The sequence below is a fragment of the Ranitomeya variabilis genome, chromosome 2 (genome assembly GCF_051348905.1).
Source record: "Ranitomeya variabilis isolate aRanVar5 chromosome 2, aRanVar5.hap1, whole genome shotgun sequence".
In the NCBI taxonomy this organism is placed as follows: Eukaryota; Metazoa; Chordata; class Amphibia; order Anura; family Dendrobatidae; genus Ranitomeya; species Ranitomeya variabilis.
Window position 1 is genome coordinate 383,623,187 of NC_135233.1, and position 16,049 is coordinate 383,639,235.

Genomic DNA, 16,049 nt, shown 5'->3' on the forward strand with positions numbered 1-16,049 from the left:
GTTTAGTTGTGACAGTCAGAGCTTCGACTCTAATTTTGCCATCTCATATTTGTCTGCCCTCTCCAGTGTGACCCCGGCCAGGCAACGCGCCACCTGTATGAGTTGCTATACAATGACCCCATAAAGATCATGCTGATGCCAGGGTGCAGCAGTGTCTCCACTCTGGTGGCGGAAGCAGCCCGCATGTGGCATCTCATTGTGGTGAGGAGCTTCTCTGGCAACTCCAGCACTTTCTTTGTTTTCCCTCTTTTCTTCACCCTACAGCCGCCAGGTCTCTTGGTTTCTTCTTCTTTCCCACATTCCTCCACTTCTCTTCTTCTCCTGGGCTCCCGTCCATCCTCAGTGGTTTACCACTGGTGTTGATCTTCTTCCACTGATCTTCTCTTTGGTTCCTCTGATCTCCTTATCTTGAGTCTCTTTTTTTGTTTTCTCCAGTCTGCTGCTCTCTTATTTTTCTTCTCTTGTTCATCCTTCTTCTAGCTCTTGTTCTTCTGCCCCTAATTAGCCCCTGTCACCCGCTACTCTTCTTTCATTATCTTCCGCTGCCTCCTAGACAGCCCCATTTATCCCTCTGCACCTTCCTACTATTCCTCGTACTTTCTATGGTATTCTTCACATCTCATCATTTTGTTTTGCCTTTGTTCTAGTTTTTTTTTTTTTACAGTGTGTTAACTATTCTTCATCTCTTTCCTTGCGTCCTTACAATCAGTCTGTCTTTTTAGATTCCTTTCTCTTTTCTTCCATTTTGATCTTTCTCTTTTCTTTTTCTTCTCCCTCCTTCTTTCTTTTTCTTCTCTCTTTCACTCATTATTTATTTTTCTATATTTCTTTATTTCTTCCTTTGTCACTCTTTCCTTTATCTCTTTCTTTGTTCTCCTATTCCTTGATTATTCGCTGACTTCCTTTCATTCATTATTTCTTTTTCGATATTTCTTCCTTTCTCTTTCTCTATTTTCTTTCCTTTTTTTCTTTTTCTTTTTTTGCTCTCCTATTACTCGATTACTCACTGACTTCCTTTCACTATATTAACTATATTCTACAACGATGTGTTATTACTGATTTTATCTTTCTTCTCTCATTTTCACCATTTTACTCTTCACCATAACCATAATCATTCTCTTTCTCTTCTCCAACACCTCTGATGAGTATAGATAATCTCATATAATTGATCTCCTCACCCTCCAGCTTTCTTATGGCTCCAGTTCACCGGCGCTCTCTAACCGTCAAAGATTCCCGACCTTCTTCCGCACACATCCATCTGCAACCTTGCACAATCCTACCAGGGTCCAACTCTTCAAAAAGTGGGGATGGACTAAGATTGCGACCATTCAGCAAACGACTGAGGTCTTTACTTCTGTGAGTAAAGATTACCAAAAAGTATCAGAAAAAATATCATTGTGTAACCCAAGTCTCTCTAGAGGAAATAATCCTTAAAAATGTGTTATTCTACATTTGTTTTTATATGTTTGTGTCTAAAAAGTCTGAAGTCATATTTTAATATTTACATGTTATACTACCAAAAGTACCACCAACTTTCACTATGGGTGGCTACAACCTACTTGTGAATCCCGCTCTTGCCAAGTACCATATGCAGCTGGCCTGAGGGTCCAAAGCTGCCTAAACACATAACATGAATGCTAGCCCAATGTGCCATTATCCACCCCTAAAGTTTTATTAGATGCTGTTATGAAATTATACGAACACGATATTAAAAAAATAATTAAGTCCAAATTATTTAGCCACTAAAGTTCCTCAGTGTTTCTAAATTTGAATGAAGCATCGGTAGATCTCCAAGGCTTCAAATCTAAGTGAGAACGTATCACAGTGGCCGTCTTATAATATCATGAAGCTCATTATCATCTTAATAGTCCGAAGCTGTTCTTGAATAGTCCCCCAGGCCATTGTAATTATAATACGTGTTCCACCTTTCGTTTGGCCTTGCTGATTAATTCCTTCCCTTTCTGTCCAGACTCTGGATGACCTAGAGGAACGAGTGAAGGAAGCCGGCATTGAAATCACGTTCCGCCAGAGCTTCTTCTCTGACCCCACTGTTCCAGTGAAAAATCTCAAGGTATGGACTGTCGTACTCATTGTCACTTGGGAACTTCCTGCTGACAGGAATTTGAAGTGATTGTCCTTTTTGGGAGACTCACCTTTTGGTCAATGGGTAGGACTGGAGCACAATAATTGACTCCTTACCTGGTCAATAAAGATAATTAAATGACTGTACTCAGCCCTATTCCATGTGACAGTCTCTTTTCGCTTTCTCTACTCATTTTCTCTGTTCATTTTTCGTTCCAATATTTAGCTTCTAACTTATCATTCTTATCTTATATTTCAGAGACAAGATGCTAGAATAATCGTTGGATTGTTCTATGAAACCGAGGCACGGAAGGTCTTTTGTGAGGTAAAATTAGACATTACTTATTTCCTGAGAGGTGTTTGCATTGGTTATTATTAGAACAAAATTTTTTTTGTCTTTATCTTGATACGGTTCCACATTGCCACCTTCTTGTAGCTCCAGTTCTTTAATTTTCTGTATGTATGGTTTAAGAAAATAAGAGAATTTCCTCCAAAAATAAAAAAAAAATCCTGACAACATAATGTTTACACCATTCGGACAATACATTGAAACTAAATACCCAATATTAAGTAGGCCACCACTTGAGGCATGGGCATCACAAAATCTCTAGAGGTGTCCTGTGGTGTTTTCACCAAGATTCTAGCAGCAGGTCCTGTAGGTACCATGTGTGTTGCTCGGTGTGGCTTCCATGACAAAATAATCAATTGGATTAAAATCTGGGGAAAATTTGGAGACAAGTCAGTCAACACCTTCATCTCTTTGTCATGTTATTTACCTTAGCTCTCAAAATCTGATCTTTAAGAACTTTGTTTAGACTATTCTTTTGGAGTTGTGTGTAGTCCACTTTTTTTCTCCTACATTTATTCTTGCTCAACCATAGCCTTTTTTTAGTTGTCTTAAATTTAAAACAAAAATCTCCTTCTTTTAGGTCTACAAAGAGCGTCTCTTTGGTAAGAAGTACGTCTGGTTTCTGATTGGTTGGTATGCCGATAACTGGTTCAAGACACCGGATCCAGCTATAAACTGCACGGTGGAGGAGATGACTCGGGCTGTTGAGGGTCATGTAACCACAGAAATAGTCATGTTGAACCCAGAAAATACCCGTGGTATATCCAATATGGTAACTATGGCCTCCATATACTTCTATTTTACCCTTTAACTAATCTGCAATCTTTTTGACTCAAGTGTGGTCTTCTTCTTGTAGACATCCCAGGAGTTTATGGACAAGCTTCAGAAACGTCTTGGCAAGGACCCAGAAGGGGTCGGAGGTCTTCAGGAGGCTCCTCTTGCTTATGATGCTATCTGGGCGCTTGCACTTGCTCTTAATAAAACAGCTTATGAGTTATCAAAGAAAGGTCTCCGACTAGAAGACTTCAACTATAACAATGATAACATCAGCCGGGAGATCTACAAGGCCATGAATTCATCCTCCTTTGATGGCGTTTCAGTGAGTCTCCTCCATTCATTATTTTTGTTTTTTTTATATTGAGGCTTTTCTCTTCCATGCTTATCTCTTTATATGCATCATGTTTTGCGGAGAAATAATGTCTCCTTCATTGGAATTGAAGATGTGCTTTGATCTTGGACTGCCAAATGATGTAGCACAATCTTCTACGCCATGATCATCAAATAGGCACATTAGAGTTTAAACTATGGCATTTCATGGCGCCCATCTTGACTTCATGGTATTGTGCGGAGCTGATGATTACTTAGCATCTATTCAAGCGCCATCGATTTTTATGAGGACGTCAATATTGCCATGTTTGCCATAGGAGTCCAAGGTTTCATTGACATTTCTGAAGCCATGCTGATTTCTAATTCTTTAGTTTTATTAGTTCCATTTTTTAACATTTAATGGTTCTCTCCAGGAAAACATACTCTTGATACCCGAGTGTTGGTTTGCTGGATGCATCTGTAGTGATCTCAGCATATATTTTCCCTCATACGTAAACAGGCAATAATCCTTTTCCAAAATTGCTTCACCCAAGAACAGGGCAACCCTAGGACCACCTGGGCTATTCAGACGATAGGAACAATGGGCCTTCTCAGTTGCCAGGCCTCTGGACACTGCCCTTTGGCCCAAATGCTCGGCTTACTCCTAGATTACATTCTCATATTTGTAGACCAAGAAAAAAATTCTACATTCGAACACTGCGCATTTGCCCCACAATTAAATTCTCTTATAAAAACCGCATAGAAGTGATAGATGACTGTGCGGAGAGACTTGGTCAGTGCACACACATTTTTTTATATTCTTCACATAAATTCCATGATGGATGGATCAATAAGTCACAAAAACTGCATGTTCTGGGTTATTGATCCGTTCTTTATAACATGCATTTGCCGACCGTCTGGTTGTGCCTGGGAATAAATCATCCCTGTGGCGTATGCAGCCGCCGATCTCTGTGCACACTGATCATATAAACTAGCATACATCAGATTGGCGTCTTCTCCTTATTTTATAACCTATTCTTTCCATCTGTTTCCAGGGTCACGTAGTCTTTGATGCAAGTGGGTCACGTATGGCCTGGACACTTATTGAACAGCTACAAGGTATGTGACGCTGGCCATAAACTTCATCATCTTTACTAAGGACTGAATATAAAATCATAGAACAGTCCTTTGTAGAATAAGGCCACCTTAATGAAGTTGTCCATCTTAGTAGACAATTATTATTTTTTTATTTAACTGCATGTATTTGGGGCTAAAAATCATTTTTGCAGTTGGTCTCATGCACATTTTGTAACAGCTTACATTTTATAATGGACGCCAATGAGTGATATCTCCTTTCATCCATCATAGCATTAAAGCCAATGGTGGTTCTTACTGGAGGAACCATTCATCGTTGGTGCTCTAGAGAAGATTCCTTAATATGTTCATATAATACGGGGTCCTTTGTGTTCCAGGTGGACTCTACAAGAAGATTGGTTATTATGACAGCACAAAGGACAACCTCTCATGGTATAACAATGACAAGTGGATAGGTGAGTGCTCAAACCGGACCTTACTCTCTGATCTGTCTTAACAGCCCTTTCAAGTCCACTTGACCCCTTTTTATCCAATTTGCTCCTCTCTCTTGAGCACCTCACACTTATTAAATGTATACTATCACCAGGGATTGTATCTGTCCCTTTATATTTATTTATATATTTTATCACAGTACTGTTGCAGGATTTGTCGGGGAAAGGAACTCCTTCCCTATCCCTCACATTAGGGAGCTCCCTAGCCTATCCCTGTCCCCCGGATTACCCCTGAAGTTGGAGACGCTGGGGTCACGTGCCCTGCTATGCTCCTGACTTACCATTATTTGTTCCCTCCTCTACCTAGGATGGCGTGAGGCCGAAGTGTATAGGATTACACTAACCAAACAGACCAGGGAAGACAAACAGGCATAAATGAAAACCGCAATTATACAAAATACACTCACCAAACAACAGAGTGGAACACAGGGGAGTGTAAAGTAGGTGAAAACAAATAGGAGAGGATGAACACACAAACAAACTCCACACAGAAATTGCCAGAACAGCTCTCCAAACACCGAACAACTCCAAACCAGGCAGAATTAACTTTCACTGGCAATTCTCAAATGCCAGAGGCAGGCATATATGCCAGAGGGGAGTGTCCAGCACAGAACAAATGAGGCAATCCATGATGGAGAGCTCCAGGAGATTAACTGAACTGATTAACCCTAGCACTGCCAAATCAAAGAAAACCTACATTGTTTAGTATGATAGTGAAGCAGTTCTAGCCAGTTCAGGAGTTCAGATAACCAGACGCCACGATCGCCTGGTCCCTCTCTGTCACGGTATAGCTCATAAGTATTGATATTCCTCCACATTATACCCATAGGAGTTTTCATGACCTCCCATTCTATATCCAAACTCTGGAACTAAGGGGCTCAGGTGGAGCCATAATACCGACCCCATAGCATCATCCTCCTCCACCATCTGTGCAGCGACACAAAGCAGTCAAGGGTTAATGACCTCCTGGAATTACCAAATCCAGTCTCCTGAACACAACCCCAGACTCCTCCATCAGACACAGATAGAGAAGTGTGATCCATCACTGCACAGAACACGTATCCTCCAGAGTCCAGTGGTGGCGGCTTTACACCACTCCATCTGACACTCGGCATTGTGCTTGGTGATGTATGGCTGCATGCTTCTGCTCGGCCATGAAGCTCCCGGCGGGGGCACAGCATTTATGCTGATACCAGAGGAGGTCTGGACTCTGTAGTTATGGGGTCAGCAGAGTGTTGGTGACTTTTCTTCTCTCTGCACCTTAGCACTCGGCCCCCCGCTCTGTAACGTTACAGGGTCTGCACTTCGTGGCTGAGTTGCTGCGGTTCCTTCCACTTCTCAATAATATCACTCACAGGTGATGGGGGAAGATTCAGGAGGAAGAAATGTCATGGACGGGCTTGTTTACCAGGTGGCTCCTATTACAGGACTGCGCTGGTATAGCTCTGCACCACCAGCTGATCTGTCACGTTTAGTAAAGGCAGACAACATGGTGGGGGGTTGAAGGTTATACCCTTGGGGCAACGGACTGGATGTTCTTTCATTGGGGGACAATGGGGCCCGATGTTACACATGGGAGGAAGTGGGGTCGGATGCTATACACCTGGGGGTGAAAAAGGGGCTGGATGTTATATCACTAGGGAGGGGAGGATAATAGGGCTGGATGTTATATCACTAGGGGGATGGGGTTGGATAATATCTCACTGGGGGGTATTGGGGTCGGATGTTATACTCCTGGGGCCAGGGTCCATATATTATTTCACTGGGGGTGTTAATGGGGCCGAATGTTATACACCAGGGTAAATGGGGCTGCAGGAGACACCAGAACTCAATGACCAAGATGTGGCCGATTATACTTCTCCTTCCTGTGTGTTATCACCAGGGATTATATTTCGATCCCTGTTCGTCATCCTCCTAACACGTCTCATACATACATTATCACTTGAGATTATTTCTGTCCCTCTAATTTCACCTTCTCACACTTTGTACACATATATTATCAGCAGAGATTATTTTGGTCCCTCCTCACGTTCTCCCTCACGTTCTCACCCTGCCTCGTCTTTCTCCCCTCACGTTCTCCCCCGGCCTCATCTTTCTCCCCTCATGTTCTCCCCCGGCCTCGTCTTTTTCCTTCACGTTCTCCCCCAGCTTCGTCTTTCTCTCCTCACGTTCTCCTCCGGCGTAGTCTTTCTCCCCTCACGTTCTCCCCCTGCCTCGTCTTTCTCCCCTCACGTTCTCCCCCTGCCTCGTCTTTCTCACCTCACGTTCTCCCCTTGCATCATCTTTTTCCCTCAAGTTCTCCTCCGGCCTTGTCTTTCTCCCCTCATGTTCTCCCCGGCTTCATCTTTCTCCCCTCACGTTCTCCCCCTGCCTCGTCTTTCTCCCCTCACGTTCTCCCGCGGCTTCGTTTTTCTCTCCTCACATTCTCCCCGGCTTAATCTTTCTCCCCTCACGTTCTCCCCCTGCCTCGTCTTTGTCCCCTCACATTCTCCCCCTGCCTCATCTTTATCTCCTCATGTTCTCCCTTGCCTCATCTTTTTCCCTCATGTTCTCTCCCTGCCTCGTCTTTCCCTTTTCATGTTTTCCCCCTGCCTTGGCTTTTTCCCTCACGTTCTCCCCTGGCCTCGTCTTTGTCCCTCACGTTCTCCACCTGCCTCGTCTTTTTCCCTCACGTTCTCCCCTGTCCTCGTCTTTCTCCCTCACGTTCTCACCCTGCCTCGTCTTTCTCCCCTCACGTTCTCCCCCGGCCTCATCTTTCTCCCCTCATGTTCTCCCTCGGCATCGTCTTTTTCCTTCACGTTCTCCCCCGGCTTCGTCTTTCTCTCCTCAGGTTCTCCCCCTGCATCATCTTTTTCCCTCAAGTTCTCCTCCGGCCTTGTCTTTCTCCCCTCATGTTCTCCCCGGCTTCATCTTTCTCCCCTCACGTTCTCCCGCTGCCTCGTCTTTCTCCCCTCACGTTCTCCTGTGGCTTCGTCTTTCTCTCCTCACGTTCTCCCCGGCTTAATCTTTCTCCCCTCACGTTCTCCCCCTGCCTCGTCTTTGTCTCTTTGTCCCCTCACATTCCCCCCCTGCCTCATCTTTATCTCCTCATGTTCTCCCCTGCCTCATCTTTTTCCCTCATGTTCTCCCCCTGCCTCGTCTTTCCCTTTTCATGTTCTCCCCCTGCCTCGTCTTTTTCCCTCACGTTCTCCCCCTGCCTCGTCTTTGTCCCTCACGTTCTCCCCTTGCCTCGTCTTTTTCCCTCACGTTCTCCCCCGTCCTCGTCTTTCTCCCTCACGTTCTCCCCCTGCCTCGTCTTTCTCCCCTCACATTCTCCCCTGGCCTCGTATTTCTCCCCTCATGTTCTCCCCCAGCCTCGTCTTTCTCTCCTCACGTTCTCTCCCTGCATCGTCTTTCTCCCCTCACTTTTTCCCCTGCCTCCACTTTTTCCCCTTGCATTCTCCCCCTGCCTCATCTTTATCTCCTCATGTTCTCCCCTGCCTCATCTTTTTCCCTCACGTTCTCCCCTGGCCTCGTCTTTCTCCCTCATGTTCTCCCCCTGCCTCGTCTTTCTCTTTTCACGTTCTCCCCCTGCCTCGTCTTTCTCCCTCACGTTCTCCCCCTGCCTCGTCTTTTTTCCCTCACGTTCTCCTCTGGCCTTGTCTTTCTCCCCTCATGTTCTCCCCCTTGCATCGTCTTTCTCCCCTCATTTTTTCCCCGGCCTCGTCTTTCTCCCCTTGCGTTCTCCCCAGCCTCGTCTTTCTCTCCTCACGTTCTCCCCCTGCATCGTCTTTCTCTCATCACGTTCTCCCCGGCCTCGTCTTTCTCCCCTCACGTTCTCCCCCGCCCTCGTCCTTCTCCCCTCACGTTCTCCTCCTGCATTGTCTTTCTCCCCTCATGTTCTCCCCCGGCCTCGTCTTTCTCCCCTCACGTCCTCCCCCTGCATCATCTTTTTCCCTCACATTCTCCCCGGCCTTGTCTTTTTCCCCTCACGTTCACCCCTGGCCTCGTCTTTCTCTCCTCACGTTCTCCCCCTGCATCGTCTTTCTCCCTCACGTTCTCCCCGGCCTAGTCTTTCTCCCCTCCCATTCTCCCCCAGCCTCGTCATTCTCTCCTCACGTTCTCCCTCTGCATCGTGTTTCTCCCCTCACATTCTCTTCGGCCTCGTCTTTCTCCCCTCACGTTCTCCCCCGGCCTCGTCTTTCTCACCCTCTCTTTCCTGCCTCTGTAGGTGGTTCTCCTCCTGCCGATCACACCAAGGTGATCATCACTTTCCGATACGTCTCTCAGAAACTCTTCATTTCTGTGTCCGTTCTTGCGGGGCTCGGGATTCTCTTGGGATTTGTCTGTCTGTCCTTCAACATCTACAATAGTCACGTGAGGTGAGTCTGGGATGAAATGAGACGTTGGCCCCCAGTCCTCGTACTCCACCAAGCTGGCACCATAGTGAGGGTCACACCGCAGGTCTAGGTGGTACTTGTGGTGTTCCCATGCTGCTGCTGCTGTTGTAGACGTCTTCCTCCTCCTTCCGCTCTGTTATGTGTGACCACCACCCCATCCACTGCCTGTGGGAGCGGTGGTCCCATTGAAGTGAATGGAGAAGTTTTCAGGCCTGTGCACTATTGCTCCATTCATACATGACTTTGGGACCCCCATTCTTGGGATTGGTGGGTCTTCCAGCTTTTGGACCCCCACCGATCGTACACTCATTTACCGGTCATAAGTCTTATATTTCGTATCACCCCTTTAATAACGGAATCATGAAGAGTTTTCCAACTTTCTACTAGAATTCTTCCAGAACTCTGCTTGCTACAAATGAATGGAAACATTCTGTAGAGCGGAAAGCCTCTCCCAGCTGCAATCTTATCCTGTCTGGAGCCTAAAGTCATAAACTATTCTATTTTTGCATTTTTTTAAATTTCACTTGGAGAGGGCACCTTGGAAAGCTGGGTGACACAGTGTGGCTGTGATTGGCAGTCTGCAAAGGTGACGGTCACCCAGCTTTCCCAGCCTCTTAAAAGGCAAATAAGGTGCCATTCAGGACTCTGGGAAAGCTGGGTGACAAACCCATTTGGAGCCAATGTAGCACTAAGCAAAGAGTATAATAACTTCACAGATGTAGCAGAGCTGTTTACATAGGACTGCTTCTAAAATTCTTGAAATGCAAAAATGATACAGGGCTTAAAAGCGAGATGACAGACCCGACTCTGCTACATCCGTATATTCCACTGGTGAATTTTTTTTTATATACTAAAGGGGAAAACGCTCTACGGAGCACTTGATTGACAGGTCTGAGGAATCTCATGTGGGTCTGTCTCTTCCCTGCAGGTACATCCAAAACTCACAGCCTCATCTGAACGACGTGACGGCCGCCGGGTGCATTCTGGCGCTCGCCGCTGTCTTCCCTCTTGGTCTCGATGGACATCACATTGAGACGTGGCATTTCCCGCTGGTGTGCCAGGTAAGAGGACACAATGAGTGTGATGGGGAGAGGGAGATCAGCGGCAAAGGGGTCACGTGGAGGGGGCACCGATCATCTATTGCTGGGAGGATGAGGCCGCCATCGTCTTCTACAAGACATAGGATGGAGGTTAGGGGGCAAATAGTTCTAGGATGGAAGGCTGTGACAACATGTACCAGCAGGGGGCACTAATTTATGAGTGTCATTTATAAACCCACAAAAGAGGGCGACCCAATTTATTACATTTAGTATGTAGTCGGTGTAATACTGTAATAGTAATATTAGCAAATACCTCAAATTAGAAATGTATAGTTCTTCTGATTTGCTATGTCGCTTACCCCATGTGCAGGGCATTGCAGTAGCTTTGGTATCCATGGTTACGACCACTCATATAGTGACAGTTATTTAGTTATTAGTAGTCGTAACCACGTAACCATGGATACCTATGCTACTGCAATGCCCTGCACATGGGGTAAGTGTCATGGGGTAATCAGTAGAACTATACTACATTCCTACTTGGAGGTATTTGCTATAATTATTATTATTATTATAATTATTATTGCGCCTACTGAATATTGGGATAGCATTTTGGAGATGAGAATACCCCGTTAATTGCGGTAAAGGCATGCTGGAAGTTGTAGTAGATGTAGAGTCACAGGTTGCAAACAACAGTGATAGCTGAAATCTCCTTTGGTCACCTCCTTCACCTCCACTATCTTCTTCTGCGCCCCCCCAGGCCCGTCTCTGGCTCCTGGGTCTTGGATTCAGCCTGGCGTACGGCAGCATGTTCACCAAGATCTGGTGGATCCATACGGCATTCACCAAAAAGGACGACAAAAAGGAGAGGAGGAAGGTAAGGAGACAATGCCCTAATAATATGTAATCATCTGCAAGGGACGACCGCTGGGGTTATGTGGCTCAGTCTAAATCTTGAGGGCCCCCGAAGCAAAATATGAAAAATGAATTTAGAATTTCATGAGAATTTGGCCACTAGGTGGCGATGTTGTCTTGATATTTCTTGTTTATGTTTCTTATATCTCAATACAAATATCTAGACTGTAAGAAATGACATCCATGTGTTTCATCTCCTCTTGTGAGCCAAGGACGCAAATGTTTTTTGTATTTTTTTGGGTTACTTTATGTGTTAGCATGCAGTTTTTCACGTTTTTTTTCTTTTACCATGTGGTGCTGCAGTGCCTCCCACTACCTGGATGTATTTAATATGTGCAATAACTAGGGATACAAGTGAAGGTTGACACGTTGGCTAATTTTAATTGCATGAAGGTTTTTTTTTTTAATGATGGTCTTGCTGGTAATTATACTAAATACATGGAAAATTGATGTAATTGCACGGCTGGCAGAAAGACGTGTGACTGTGGGGATGTGATTATTTTATTATGTGCGGCCTGTGTGGAGAATTAACCTGGCCTTATGTCGGCGGTGGTCTCTATAATGTCATTATCAGCGTATTTCATAGGCCAGACGCCCTCGGTTGGGGCACGGTGTGAATAATGTATACCGTCCACTAATGCGAAAATACTGTAATCCTTCAAAACAAAGCATGATGGCCGATGATGGCGGCATATATCCCAGTAGAAGACCATTGGGTCCAAGTGGGAGTCAGGAGTCAACGACATGGGGCTCACTGTCATCTTTTAGAAGGGATCACCAGAGGCCATGACGGGGCAGAACTCTCATAAATCTATGTGGTTCTCGGCCTGTTTTCATGCCGTCTCGTGTCCTACAGGTTAATGGTTTGTTGTGGTTGAAGACAAGTGAAACCAACAATTATTTATACAACTGCTTTGTAGGAATCTCAATATTCTCTGGAGAACTTCACATTTTTATTAATATATAAATATACATATTGTTTTTGGCAAGGATTCAGCTCGTTAGATCAAATATGAGACAAATGTTTACTTATTAATGAGATAATGCATCTCTTCCGATATCTTATAACAATACTATAGGTCCTTGGGGAGCCGCGGGACCATAACTGGGATGTGAGAAGGGGAGAACGAGACCTAGATAGATTAAGGGACATTGTCGGGAGAAGACATATGAGCCCGTATCACCATAGCTCTAGTCCAGGATATTTCTCGTGTCGTTAAACTGGTGCCTTGGGCTGCGTGGTTAGCGCTATGGTCCTTGATGTGCAAAAGAATCAGTCCCCAGTCAGTCTGTGGTGTCCAGTGGTTTCATACCTCATTCCATTGTGTCCACTAGTTTGGTGGACCATATTCTGATTCCCAGTTGTCTAGTTCCTCAGTTCATGGTATCCAGTGTGTTGGTGCCTCATTCCCTTATGTTTCGCAGTTTGGTTGTCCAAACTCTAGCACCCATTTGCCGAGTTCTTTATTTTCTTGGTGTTTAGTGTCCAATGATCTAGTATCCCATTTACTGATGTCTAACATTTTGGGGTAATCATTTCCTTGGGTCTCCTAGCTTGATGTCCTAGATTCAGTTGTCCACTTACCTCCTTTCTCAGTCCCTAGCATCCAATGATTTAGGATCTGGTGATTTAGTGTCTCATTTACTGGTGTCCACCAGTGTGGTAGCCCAGATTTTGGTATTTACTTGTCTACTTCCTCAGCCCATGAGGTACCATGGATTGGTGCCTCATTCCCTTATGTCTAATGGTTGAATTGCCCAAATTTTGGTGTCCAGTTGGCTCAATCCTCAGTACATGGTGTTCAGTGGTTTAGGATCTACTCATCTAGTGTACACTGAGTTGGTGGCCTATATTATGGGGTCCAGTTGGATAGTTCCTCAGTCCTTCATGCCCAGTAGTTTGCTGTGTACTGGTCTGTTTTCCAGTTTACTGGTATCGAGTGATTTAGTGATTCACGTCCTTGTGTTCACTGATTTGGTGGCCCAGAATATGGTGTCCACTTGTTTAGTTTTTAATTCCCTGGTGCCCAGGGTTTTGGGATGTAGTAATTAAGTGTCCCATTTACTGTTGTTCAGCAGGGAAGTGGCCCAGATTTTGATGCATGCTTGTTTCTTTCCTCACTATGTGGTATGTCCAAAGGTTTGGTCTCACATATTCTATTCTAGTTGTCTACTGGTTGAGGATGGAATTTGGGGATTCTGGTGTTTACTTGTCTAGTTCTTGGTGTCTAATGATTTTTTGCCTCTTCACTTGTGTCTCATAGATTGGTTGCCACATGAAGGTATCCAGTTGACCAGCTAATTAATTTCTTGGTGCCCAATGGTTTAATGTGCAATGATTTAGTGTCTCATTTAACGGTTTTCAACAGTTTAGTGCCTCTTTCCTTCATGTCTGTTGGTTTGATAGCCCATATTCTGGTGTCAAGATGTCTAGTTCCCTAACTTCTTTGTTCCCATTTTATTGGGATTTAATGATCCAGTGCCACATTTATTGGTGTCCACCAATTTGGAGGTCCATTTTCTAGTGTACAGTTGTCTAATTCCCTAAGTTCTTTGTACCGTGAGTTTAAGAATGTGTGATTAAACACTCCATGACTGGGTTTGGTGCTTCATTGGTACTTTTGTGCTACACTGGTTTGGTCCTTCATTCCCCTGTGCTCACTGGTTTGTTCACCCAGATTATGGTGTCCTCTAAGTGTAGTTCCTAAATCCTTGGTGCCCAGTGGTTTAATTTCTACTGATATTGTGATTTAGTGTCTCACTTACTGGTTTCAAATGGTATAATGACTCAATACATTTGTCCACTGGTTTGTTGGCCCTAACATTAATGTACACTTACCTGCTTTCTCAGTCCTCGGCGCTCGGTAGTTTAGGATCAGGTGATTCAATGCCCCATATAGTGGACAGTTTGGTGACCCAGTTTTATTCATTTACTTGTCTATTCCCTTATTCTATGTTGTTCAGTGTTGTTCAGTAGTTACGTTCCTCATTTAATTATGGCTAATGGTTTAGTTACCCAATTTCTGGTGTCCAATTATCTATGCTTATAAATCCTTTTGTACCCAATGGTGTAGTGTCCAATGATCTAGAATCTCATTTACTAGTGTCCACTGGTTGGGTGTCTCATTCCCTTATAGATACTGGTGTGGTGGTTCAAATTCTGGTGTCCAGATGTTTAGTTCCCTAAGTTTTTGGTGCTGGATCTGCTTATGTAATGCCACATTTACTGGTATCCACTGGTTTCGAGCACCAGTCCCTTGTGTACACTGGATTGTTGACCTAGATTCTGGTGTCCGCTTATTTAGTTCCTCCGTCATGGTGCCCAGTAGTTTATAGTCTGCTGATGCAATTGTGTCCTATTTACTGGTGTCCATTTCCCTTGTGTCCACTGGTTGGATAGTCCTGATTCTGGAGTTCTCTAGTTTAGGATCTATTGATCTAGTGCACCATTCTATGAGGTCTCAAAGTTCTTTTTTTATGTCCAGTAATTTGGACACCCGAAAACTGGTGTCACACACCTTTCACCACCAGTAAATTGAATTTTAAATCAGGGACTTAACATCTATTCCCTTGATGTCAATGGTTTGGTGCCATATTCCCTGGTATCTGGTAGTTTGGTGCTCAGACTTGCTTAGCTCCTAATTTCCGAATGTCCTTTTACTTATGAAAGCCTTAGCCGGGTGTTCACCAGTTTAGTAGCCAGCCTACTGGTGTCCATGATTACACTGCGGCAAGTAATGAAGCGTCATTGACTTTTGCATAACCCTCACTCTTTCCAGTACTGAATCCGGGGTATTTGCACATTATAATATATTGTATATTCTCATTGCGATGTTATGGGATGTCCCAGAGGGTTTCCTCCAGATATGCCAAAAAAATCCTGAAAAGCTGATTGACTTCATATAAACTGTCTTTCCAAAGCGCGATGTGGAAGACTTCAATTGTAAGCTCCACTGATCCAGAGCCCATAAATCCTCCGCACGGGACTGTCTGCCCTACAGACATAAAGGGACTTAATAACAATTATAATAATATTAGAAGATGAAGCAGCCGCCCCATTTCATTACAGAGAGAAGGCCGTGTCTCCAGCGAGGCATCTCCTGTGGTGAATCAGTGGAGCGGACAATGTCAGCAGATCCTGATGAAGTGAAGATTGAGTCGGGGGTGCGGGGGTGTAGGTTTACATATTGGACAATGAACGCCTTGGGTCAGAAAGGAGAATAACATTAGAGGGCGCTTATAAAAGGCAGTGATGAACGAGCATCAGGGTTCCAAGAGCTGATCCAGAGCAAGGCTGGTGGTGATGGCTTCTCACAATTCTGGGACTTGCTGCTATGGTGGCTTATCTGCAGAGGGGTAACATGGAGCTCTTGTCCCTACTGCAAAACTTCCAAGAGGACCCCTTTCTACCATGTACCAGGTATAATACTGATGTCTTCTTAATTAACAGAAGGGTATTAGGGCCCAATGGAGACCATCTCTCAGATGAGACTGCTACCTTTACGCCCCTGCTGCTCCGTGCAATGTTTTATACTAGCGCATTCTGATTTCTCCCTCTATTTAGAGGAGCTCAATTATTATTATTATTATTATTATTATTTATTATAGCGCCATT

The 16,049-nt window shown here is 44.6% G+C and overlaps 1 protein-coding gene across 3 annotated transcripts in view; it reads left to right on the forward strand.

The window, feature by feature from the left end:
• Positions 1–16,049, forward strand: part of GABBR1 (gamma-aminobutyric acid type B receptor subunit 1) — a 123,352-nt gene that overhangs the window by 57,716 nt on the left and 49,587 nt on the right. For all 3 annotated transcript variants that reach the window (XM_077286292.1, XM_077286293.1, XM_077286294.1), the window contains 11 exons: positions 67–201; positions 1,186–1,356; positions 1,970–2,071; positions 2,342–2,407; positions 3,012–3,203; positions 3,288–3,530; positions 4,573–4,636; positions 4,990–5,067; positions 9,314–9,464; positions 10,411–10,543; positions 11,280–11,396. In XM_077286292.1, coding sequence (XP_077142407.1) covers positions 67–201; positions 1,186–1,356; positions 1,970–2,071; positions 2,342–2,407; positions 3,012–3,203; positions 3,288–3,530; positions 4,573–4,636; positions 4,990–5,067; positions 9,314–9,464; positions 10,411–10,543; positions 11,280–11,396 — 1,452 coding nt within the window. The remainder of the gene's footprint in view (positions 1–66; positions 202–1,185; positions 1,357–1,969; positions 2,072–2,341; positions 2,408–3,011; positions 3,204–3,287; positions 3,531–4,572; positions 4,637–4,989; positions 5,068–9,313; positions 9,465–10,410; positions 10,544–11,279; positions 11,397–16,049) is intronic.